This window comes from Lactuca serriola, chromosome 4 (genome assembly GCF_051521515.1).
Source record: "Lactuca serriola cultivar US96UC23 chromosome 4, Lser_US96UC23_V15, whole genome shotgun sequence".
Taxonomy (NCBI): Eukaryota; Viridiplantae; Streptophyta; class Magnoliopsida; order Asterales; family Asteraceae; genus Lactuca; species Lactuca serriola.
In genome coordinates this window covers 127,100,411-127,111,164 of record NC_136411.1, presented here as the reverse complement: position 1 = coordinate 127,111,164, position 10,754 = coordinate 127,100,411, and the positions used below count along the sequence as shown (strand labels likewise).

Genomic DNA, 10,754 nt, shown 5'->3' with positions numbered 1-10,754 from the left:
GTCATGCCGGCTCTTTTCCCTTCGAAGAGGAAGTACCAGCAACCAAAACTAAAAATTGTAAGCACAAAACTTAGTGAGTTCCCCCATCATACCACATACCATACAATAAACATACTGTCAGACATATTTGAGTGCTCGACATACCCTGCCAGGCATTTTTGGGTGCCCGACCTACCCTTCGGTTTATTTCAACCGGTTAAGGGGACTATTTCACCCCTACCACTACCATATAATAACATAACATAACATACTGTCAGACATATCTGGGTACCCGACCTACCCTCCGGTTTATCTCAACCGACTACGTGGTCTAACCTACCCCTTCTACCACTATCACATAATATCATAACATACTAGCACATAAAGCGTAACAGATAGTGGCATACCAAACAATTATCACAAAGACAATCATCTCAACTATAATCAAATACTAATGGGCCAACATTGGTGCCTTCGACCCACTTCTACTGGAAGGTAACTCACCTCGATAACTGGGAATAGATGCAAAGACTCCTGCTCTGAAATCAACCCCTCTCAGACTCCTACAAATAAACATTTCCTTTAATTATCCTTCCGTACTCATGACCCCTTAAGGGTCAACTTTGTTTAAAGTCAACATCCTAGTCGAAGTCAACATTCTGGTCAAAGTTAACATCCTATTTGACTTAACTCGCCAAGTTGGTCCATCAACTTGTCGAGTTCCATGAGTCATAAAACCTTGAAATCGCGATCCAACTCGTTGAGTTCCTCCCTATAACAGAGTCAGGACTTTTCAACATAACTCGTTGAGTTCTTCAGTCTTCAAAACCCAAAAACCATGGCCAACTCGTTGAGTCATCTCCTAGACTCGACAAGTTTGCTCAGTAAATAGAAAAGGTCGGGGGACCACGATCCAACTCGCCGAGTTGGATGAACAACTCGTCGAGTTCTCTTAGTCTAAATCCATTTAGTCACTTCCAATCTAGTTCAATGCTTCCAAACCATATATATGGTCCCCTATGGCTGTTATATCACGTAAAGTTCTTATCTTTACTTGCATGCATGGACTACTTGGCTCAAAAGGCCAAAAAGGATGGTCCATAAGTTGCATGGGACCTTCATGGCCATAAAGTTGCATCCTTTATGCCATGCAGTCCCCTAAATCCCACATTGGTCGTCCAAGTCCCAAAGACTAACATTCTTGGATCAAAACATGGAGAAATCACTCTAAAACTAGATCTAAACATTGAATAGACAAGATAGGAGCTTTATACCTCAAATGAACCAGAAATGGAGCTTAACTTCTGGATCTACTCTTCTCTTTCACGGCCTTGCTCCCTCTTCAAGAATCCTCTTCTTCAAATTCACAATGAATGCACAAAATGGCTCAAGACACTCAAAAGTGAACTAGGGTTTCGTGGCTAGGGTTTGGGATGATGGAGGTTGTAAATGAGGCCATCCTTTGGAGGTTAAGGTATTTAAATAGGGTGCTAAACCCTGGAAATTAGGGTTTCATTATGGCACCCCTATTCGTCGAGTTGAGTCCCTCAACTCGTCGAGTAGACTTTAAATCCTGTGTCCAAATTCCATTCCTACTCGATGATTTTAGGGCCTCCAACTCATCGATTTCCTATATAAAAGTGAATAAATTTTGAATTTAATACATACCAAGAACTGGTCGTTACAGTAGGTATAAGTATAACCCTTATCCTCCAAGAGAAAGGATCGCCTTTCTCTCTACTTTTTTCGATAGAACTCAGATTCTCTCATCTAGTTATTGACTAGACCGCTGGTGCTTCGTTCCGAGAGTCTTCTCCGGACGACGTTTAACAATCTTTCCTTCTGTGTTGTGATTCTCAGGCTTAGCCCCATCAAGACACCTACAGACGGAGTTAAGTCCTGACGACATATCACAACAGATGGGAATAAAAAGTCGTAAATGACATTAATTTTAGAAATATGAAAATTCATTTAGTTATTAATTATAAGATATGCATTAAAAACATTTGTGTGGTTGTTATTAATTGGTTGAAAGTTGAGAGGTTGTAGTCTGTGGGGGTTGCAAATGAATATGGTGCAATTATATTGCATATCTTGAACAATATTTTACTTGGATGACCACTTTCATAAGATTTATAAATACTCTTTCGAAAGTTTTGTTTGATGGTTTGATGATAAACCTATAATTATCGACCAACCATTAATGTCTTATCCAAACTCTATACACTAGCGAATCAAACAGAAGTTTCAAAATTATAATTACAATTATCTCTCATAGAATCATTATCCATTGAAATGAGAGATAATCATAACCTTGACTCCCATTCCACGATAACTACACTAATCCCCTTCTCGGTCAGATCAATCGTCAATACCTCAAAACTAGCACTTCTACTTCTGATTCCAATAAAGAATCTACCATCTTATGATATCAGGTTACGCCGTGATCAATGTTTTAATGATCAAGCAAAGGCAAAATTACCCACCAAAATCTTGATGATCAAGTAGTGAATGATTTTCTGAGGGAAGCTGATTTAGTAGGATTATAGGTTGTTGAGTGTACAAGTAGGTCAAATGTGTAGTAGATAGTAGATACATCCACAAGTTTAGAAGTTGCTTGATGATTTACATGTTATGGGTGCACTTGACAAAAAATAATTGGTAGTTTGTAGTTATAGTATTTATTTACGTAGAAGTATTTGACAAAAATAGTTATCAACTTTTAAATATATAAAATTAGTTGAAAACTAAAAACTAAAAGTTTCGAAAAGCTAAAAGTTCATGTTTCCAAACAAACTTTTTATTTTTCCAGCTAAGGATTAGCAATTGGTACCACATTCCGATCTCATACCGATGTTGTATCAGTACCGATGCTAGTACTATTTCCAGTACTGGTATCAATAATGTTAGTTTGGTTTGATATTTTGTATAACTTTCTCACCTATTTCGATATTCGGGATTCTTGAGCCTATACTAATTTCGTCCAATGTTCGTCTCTATTTCTTAAAGACACCTAATCTGAATATATTTGAATTTATCCCTATTTCTTAAGATACCTAATCTGAATATATTTAAATTTATGTTTGTTTGGGAGGAGGTGAGGTACTGAGGTGGGGAAGGCAATACCATAAGGGTGGTGAGAGAAGTTCATGATTATGGGAAATATTATTAGAAAACTTAAATGATTTAAAATAGAAAAAACAAAAATAAAACTAATAAGGGTATTTTAGTTGATGTCATTACCAAGCGGAAATAAACTACAAGGATGTTAATTAAAAAACGTAGAGTTGACTATATGAAAACAAAATTGTAATTTACTCTTTTTCAAAAGAACATCAAGTAACATATAAAAAGATTTGTAACGACGACTTGACAGAAATGCACGTCATAAGTAATCTGGCATGCATGCATTCTGATTTTTATATGGGGCATGTTATATATTTAGCCACAATTTAATTATTATTTTACAAATATTTTGAAAAAATCGACGATTAAACCCTGACATCAGCCTACACGTATAAATCGAGGACGAAAGTGGTAATTTGCTTGATTGCTGCACGACGTCGTGTCAGAATCGGCAATATCTTATGTCGATTGCCACGTGGGTATGGTGTGAATACACTAAGCAAAAGCCGGCCTCTTACACCTGCTATCTCTGGTGGCTTGAAAAACAAGCAAGAATTAGGGCTTAAAATGGGAACCATTTGGAGCGGAGGACACAAATCCGGAGAAGAAATCGAAATGGCTCTTTCCAAAGTTAAAGAAGTCGTCTCCTCAAATCCCGTCGTCGTCTTCAGGTTTTCCTTCGTTAATTTCTTCCTTCCGATACTTGGAAATTGTGTTTCTGACCCATTTTCAAGTATTTTGTGCCTTTTGATCTTCGTCGTAATAATTTCTTATTCTAGTTACTAAGAAATTCATTTACAATCGAACCTCATCATCCTTTTCCTGTCGAATTATTATTTTAGCATCTTTGACTCGTCGATCTTATAGTCATTTACCTTTTAGATCTACTTGCATCTTCTCTTGCTGCATTTAGAACAAATCGTGAAATATATAGATGTAAAACCATATCCATATCTTTAATTATGATCAAAACACACCATAACTCCATTATATGTCGAATTCACGTTATCACTTTCATTACTTAGGTGATTACTGTGGATGTAAATGAAAAATTAGTGGTAGCAAAGTGGAATTTGATGAAATTTGGTGATTTTTGGCAGCAAAACTTACTGTGGATACTGTAAGAGGGTGAAACAGCTGTTCAAAGAGCTTAATGTATCTTACAAGCTTCTGGAATTGGATGAAGAAAGTAAGTTTCAACTTTAAACTCTCTCCCATCATTTTCTTCCTAACCAAGAACAGTTCAAGAAGTTGACTTTGATGATTTTGGAAGGTGATGGCAGTGAAATTCAATCAGCTCTAGCAGAATGGACCAAACAGACAACTGTACCAAATGTGTTCATCGGTGGGCAGCACATCGGTGGTTCAGATGGTGAGTGTTTAATTTCTTCAACTTTTTTCATGTTGATTTTTGGTGTGTTTGATTGGTGTTGATCTGGTTTTGCTTGTATTAATGCAGCTGTTATGGAGAAGCATAGAGCTGGGAAGCTGGTGCCGATGCTGACAGAAGCAGGTGCCATTGCTAACAACTCTGCTCAGCTCTCCAGCATATGATATGATATATATGAATCTTGAAGGTTGGTGTCGATAATTAAATAAATGATAGGATAACAAATATGTGTCTATTCCAATTGTGGATGTGTGTTTTGTTTAATGTGATGTATAAATATAACTACTTATTACTTATGTAAGGATCCCATAATAACATTTTAAGTTAACAACATATATTTGCAGATAGATGTATGTTTGATGTGTGTTTTAGAATTGAATAAATAGAATCTAATACTCATTTGTTGTAGGAATGTTTGAATGCGTTTTGGTTGATTATTTCTGATGATGAAGTGATCAACTTTTTTAGTGTGATATACTTTTTATTGTTTTGACATTTGAGAAAATAATTGATACGATAATTGCATACGACATTTTTTTATATATTTTTTATTCATTTATTTTCAACGACCATACAATAGTATTACTATTTTATGTAAATAAATGTATAAACTTTTTTTTAGATGCTTTGAAAAAGATGTGTTTTGATGCGGAAAGAAGACATTTTTTATGATATCGTGTCTGTGTCTTTTTTTTGGATTAGTAATAAGAAGAAAAACTGCATCGGGATAGGTGTTGTGCAATCCTCCTTTAGCTTTAACTATGTGTAACTTTTTTTTTTCTCTAGATCCTCACGAGCAATTTGTTTATATGTTTCCGATGTTTCCAAAAAAATTAGTGACAAAGTATCTGTGTATAGGATCCGAATATCGCAATATGATCGACTTTAAAAGTATCTGTGTATAGGATCCGAATATCGCAATATGATCGACTTTAAAAGTATCTGTGTATAGGATCCGAATATCGCAATATGATCGACTTTATTAAATATGTGATTGTGAGAAACAAAAGGCGACTGTCTTCCTTTAGATAAGGGAGAAATGCTATAATGTATATCTGATACATCACACAAAACTTTTAAGTTCAACATATTTATATCCTAGTGTGTTCCGACAGTTATAAGAAAGATGTCAAATCTCTTATTGAAAATTTTAGATAGAAAGTGATAAATTAGTTAAATTTATTTAAAAAAAAAAGATTAACCGCGTTAGAGAAGTTATTTAATTAGAGGTTAAAGTTAGTAGAATGATGATGTAACAATTATTTTGAGTCTAACAAAGTTTACCATTGGAGATGTTCTAATTAACCGGAAAAAAGAGAAAAACAAAGCAAGATCAAAATAAACATTATAACCAAACCATTAATAATAATGGTGGTGTGGTTTCTAGTTTTTATTAACAGAAATACGTAAGTTTTTATTATGGTTTTCATATAAAACCGAACCGAACCAACAAAAATAATGAAAATATAAATATAATACATCATAGGTAAATTATATAAGGAATTAAGAAGTCCAAATGCGAGTTAAATTATATAAGGAATTAAGAAGTCCAAATGCGAGTGTTTGAAATTGAATGATTCTAAAATGTGACTTAGAACTTGGTGATGCGAATTGATAACCTGACTCAAAATGAAGTAAAGAAACTTGAATTGTGATTTTGAATGGATAAGTATATAGAGTAGGATGATGGTTGTTAGACTCAAAATCGTACAGAACAAACACTTATCCCACCAGGGGTGCGAGAGGTGGAACCCTCCTATGGTATGTACCTATTTAGTTATTTAGGATTTGCTTGTATGTGCTCCCAACCCTCTAACAATAACAATAGTTGTTAGGGTTTTAATGGTTATAAATATTCGTTTCCAATGTATCACTTTTGAAACATTTGAGTAATAGAAAAGTTTGCATGTTAATGGACATAAGTTACATCGATCAAACCACATTAATTATGTGTTGTTTTTATTACCTTTCTTTGATTGTTTGCTCAACAAATGGTAGCAGAGCAATCAATGATTATTCAAGTAGCTAGATTTGTTGACTGAAGAGAGGAAGTTTGATTTGAAGAAGTTGAATAGATCGAATTACTTCAGATTCTGGAAGGTAAAGATGAAGCCTCTTATGGTTCAATAGTGTTATGTGGAAGGAGAGGCGAAACCACCAAAGAAAACGACAGACAGATGCAGAGAGGGATATTTTGGAAAAAGTGTTGATGAAGTGCTATGGGATATTGTGGTTCAAACGACTGTTGATGTGCTATGGACAATTTCAATTGAATTATTCTTGATTTACAATTACAATGCGTGGAATCTAAATTGAACGCAAGGATCAAGCTCTTATTCAGTTGGGTTCTCTGTTAAATTTATGTGAGAATTTCATTGATACCATATTGTATAGTAAATCAACGATAATTGTTAATAACATGAACAATGCTATATTGTCTAAGAAACTAAAACGTAATAATTCATTATGTTTACAAGATGTGCATTGGGTAATCAAACCAATTGCTAAAATTTAACATACAGGTAAACTGTAACGGATATAAACTTATATCTAAACCAAATATAAGTAAACAAACTGAGATTCTTTATACCAAAACAGTACCCTATTACTCATCTTCTTCACCTTTATAATATTTAGAACAAAACTTTCCAGATGGAACAAGGATCAAACCAGAAGTCATGGCTAGAGTCTACAGCTCTTCACAATCACCTTCCATCTGTTCTTCAAGAGAAAATTTCTGCAAAAACTCATATCATTCTTCCTTGCCTGTTGCAGCATTAAAAAAACAAAATTAAAACAACTACAATTTACATAGAGTCAGTCACCAAAGATTTTATAACACAAAAATAATCATCACCAGTGCCAGCTGTCTCTGTGCTTTCTTGTGGCTTCTTTGCTATCACTCTCTTTGCATTCTCAGCTGCCACATCATCATTCCAATCAGACAATGAACCCCAACACATAAAAAAATATAAAATTCAGATAAATGGTTTTTTCTATACCTTTGAATTTTCTTTTCTTGGTAGCCCTTCTTCTCTTTCTATCAGCCTGTGTTAGTTCAGCTTCTTCTTTAATATCTCCTTTCCCAGAAAACACCTCCTCAGGTGCCAGCATAGCTGCATCCGAAACCGCCAAAGGTGCAATCTATACACATAAAAAAAAAAATCCAATATATTATATAAATAAATTTAAATGTAGAAGAAAAGTGAAAATGTTATATTATACCTCTTCCATTGCTAGGGCAGGTACATTTGTTTGAATAGACATGTCTTCAATCACCTGTTGATGTTATTTTTAATTAGTTTGATAAAAATTTAAAGGGAGTTTAAAAAATGTTGGTTGAAATTTTGAAATAAAGACATACTGGTTTTGGAGTGAAGTGGAAATGCGATAAAGCATCCAGCTTCAAGCATAGTTTCTTGAAAAGAACACTTGCCTGTATAAAATGACAAACTTATGGTATATTTATAAAATAAAACATTGTCTAAAAATAAAAATAAAAATAAAAGTTACCTCCTTCTTTTGCTCATCTGAGAATGTCAAGGCTTGTGAAACAAGGCCAGTCTTTTGAGCATACTCATCCTGCAAAAAAGATAATAAGCAAAATTTAAAAAAAAAAAAAAAAAAAAAAAAGTTATCTTTGAACCAAATAAACCAAGAAGAATATACTACTAACCGCATATATTTCACCAAGACCCTTCTTACTCTGATTCTCATCCTGCAAATATAACAATAAAAAAAACATTTATTCACCAAGAAACACAACATAAACATAAAACCAACGATTGTTGAGTGATGTTTTACCAATTCCTTCATTTCCCTTGGTGCTTTAGAAGGTAAAGTAGCAGCCTTTTGAACATCATCAAAGTGTCCCTGAAAAAGGTACAACACATACGTTGCTTATCAGAAAGATAAAACATGCATATACTTACATTCAGTTTTTACTATGTCTTTTACCTCAGATATTCTTTTCAAGATTATTTCTTCAATGGACTGTGAAACTTCCTCTGTGATTACTGGTGGTGGTTTTGCATTGCGTTCCCAGTCTAAATCAACTTCCAAAGCACTATTTTTAGGTCTTTTAGTTGCATTTACCTGTCACCATGTATTTAAATAAGCAAGTGAGTTATTATGAGAACTACTACAAGTCATAAAAGCTTCAGATGAATAAGATTTTGTACCTCTCCTTGCATTGTCCATGACTTTGCTTCCAGGTTTTCTCTTTCAACTTCTTCTATTCTGACACGCTGTTCTAAGAGCTGCTTCTCATGAGTAGAAAGATTGTCTGTCTTCATCTAAAAGAGTTGAGAAGAAAAATACATTACTCAATACTCAATAGTCTTGACAACAAAAACAACACATCTTATGAACATGTAGATTGTAGATATTACCTCATCATCAATCCCCATTTCATCATCTTCTTCATCTTCATCTTCATCTTCATCACCTGCATCTGAACCCTCATTTTCTTCTCCATCACCCATGTCTACATTCTCCACCTCCTTGTTTTGTTTAGGTTTCTTGTATTGGTCGCGTGGCTTTTTGGATGTGAAGAAATCCTCGTATCTGCCAAAGAAAAAAAAATCATATTTTCAGGATCTGCAAATGAATGGCTCGGATCATATTGATATAACATCACAAGACACGAGTTAATAGTGAAAGATCACCTAGCATCTTCAGCATCTGACATGTCTTCTTCTCCAAGAACTCCAAGCTACAATAGCCAAGTAGGGTGATTAGATAAACAGATACTTTAATCAAATACCACGTCAATTCCATAACTTTAGATATAAATAGGTAATAAACGAGCTCCAACTGTGTAATATACCAGAAGGTATAAAAGATTTATGTAAGGAAGTAGTCCCAACTCAAGTCAAAAGATTAGATTAACTAGTTTAAAATTTGGAAGTTAGAAAGTGAATCGATTTCTAATGTCTATCATTCTTCCTACAAATGTGCTTACCTCGTCATCTTCGTCTTCATCGTCATCTTCTTCTTCATCTTCCTCATCTTCTTGTACATGCTTTCTAGCCAATTTCTTCACCACTTGTTTCTTTTTATTAAGACCATACTCTCTAGCTTCATCATCTTCCATAAACTCCTTCATCTCCTCTATATTCAAAAACTTATCTTCAACTCCACCTGCACCTCCCTCTTTGTTTTCACTCACTCCGTTTTTGTCTTCGTCTTCATCTTCATCTTCTTCCATCTCATCCTCATCCTCGTCGTCACTGTCTTCTTCGTTGTCTTCATCATCTTCGTCTTCTTCTTTCTCTCCCTCTAAAACCAACTCCCTCTTTTTCTCTGGCTCAGTTTCACCACTCTTGAAAATATTCTTAAGCTCTTGCGGATCCTTCTCAAACTTGTTAACTTGACGGCGGATTGCAGAGATTAACGGCTGGGATTGGAGGTCAATTTGCTGCCAAATCTGCTCGGCATCAAACTTGTCGTCTACAAGGAGGCGGTCGAAAGGTGATTTAGGAGTGTAGGGTTTGAGCGAAGCGAATAGGTGCTCCGAAGCAATACGAGCGGCGGAAGCAAGTTCCGAAGACGGAGTCAGGTACATTGGTGGCTCCGTTAGTTTGAGGCGGTGGAGTGCTTCTGCTCCGGCGGAGGGTATCGCCGCCATTATTAACCGCTTGGTTGTTTAATTCAACAAAATCAGAATGGGTTTTAGGGTTTAGGGTTTAGGCGACCGGTGGAGGTCGGCTGAAGTTTTTGTCAAATGGAAGAAGACCAATGTTCCTGTATTACTGATTATTCACACAGGGTGTAGAAGGGTAGGAATTGGACGCCTCAAAGGCTCGAATCGTTTACAGTAACGCGTTAGTCGTAACGGGCCTTAGTTTCTTTGCACAAAAAAATAGTTTAATATTATAAAAAATTGTAAAATCCACGTCAGTCAGCAGCAGTCATGTGGCGGGTGATCTACTATTACCGGTAACGTAATTGTATTTTTTGAATAAATGTAAAGTTTAATGGTCATATGTGTACAAACGTTATAGTTGTTTGGTGATATGTATACAAAAAAAATAGTTTAATGATATTTTTTGTATAATATTGATATTTCGTTACCCTTACAAGTCATTTTCCCATTTCTAGACTAACCATTTGGTTTGACAAAATTAGCTAGTAGCGGGTAGCAGGAAGCTGAATGTAGCATATAACGGGTAGCTGGTAGTGTTTTGTTAAAAACTACGTGAGATAGTTTTTAGATTTAGAACGTTTTGTTTAACTAAACTTTAAAATCTTATAGTGT

General features: G+C 35.0%; 2 protein-coding genes across 2 annotated transcripts; one reads left to right on the top strand and one right to left on the bottom strand.

Moving 5' to 3' along the window:
- The first annotated feature begins 3,607 nt into the window (after positions 1-3,607).
- Positions 3,608-4,842, top strand: GRXC1 (Thioredoxin superfamily protein). Its single transcript, XM_079039925.1, has 4 exons — positions 3,608-3,776; positions 4,206-4,294; positions 4,379-4,477; positions 4,565-4,842. Exons 1-4 carry the CDS (start codon positions 3,673-3,675, stop codon positions 4,657-4,659), a joined length of 387 nt encoding a protein of 128 aa, XP_078896051.1. The 5' UTR covers positions 3,608-3,672; the 3' UTR covers positions 4,660-4,842.
- Positions 4,843-6,929: 2,087 nt separating this feature from the next.
- On the bottom strand, positions 6,930-10,308 carry LOC145102516 (U3 small nucleolar ribonucleoprotein). Its single transcript, XM_079039924.1, has 13 exons — positions 9,459-10,308; positions 9,163-9,209; positions 8,887-9,061; positions 8,677-8,790; positions 8,453-8,590; positions 8,300-8,368; positions 8,172-8,213; positions 8,009-8,077; positions 7,860-7,931; positions 7,721-7,774; positions 7,498-7,639; positions 7,353-7,415; positions 6,930-7,261 (listed from the first exon to the last, which is right to left on the bottom strand). Exons 1-13 carry the CDS (start codon positions 10,122-10,124, stop codon positions 7,248-7,250), a joined length of 1,665 nt encoding a protein of 554 aa, XP_078896050.1. The 5' UTR covers positions 10,125-10,308; the 3' UTR covers positions 6,930-7,247.
- Positions 10,309-10,754: the final 446 nt, after the last annotated feature.

Excerpts from the sequence above, each read along its gene's own strand:
- LOC145102516 (XM_079039924.1), bottom strand. The coding sequence starts at position 10,124 with ATGGCGGCGATACCCTCCGCCGGAGCAGAAGCACTCCACCGCCTCAAA. Across the intron at positions 8,369-8,452 it reads TCTTGAAAAGAATATCTGAG|GGACACTTTGATGATGTTCA; the intron begins GTAAAAGACATA and ends TACCTTTTTCAG. Across the intron at positions 7,416-7,497 it reads CAAGAAAAGAAAATTCAAAG|CTGAGAATGCAAAGAGAGTG; the intron begins GTATAGAAAAAA and ends ATGATGTGGCAG.
- GRXC1 (XM_079039925.1), top strand. The coding sequence starts at position 3,673 with ATGGGAACCATTTGGAGCGGAGGACACAAATCCGGAGAAGAAATCGAA. Across the intron at positions 3,777-4,205 it reads AATCCCGTCGTCGTCTTCAG|CAAAACTTACTGTGGATACT; the intron begins GTTTTCCTTCGT and ends GATTTTTGGCAG. Across the intron at positions 4,295-4,378 it reads TCTGGAATTGGATGAAGAAA|GTGATGGCAGTGAAATTCAA; the intron begins GTAAGTTTCAAC and ends TGATTTTGGAAG.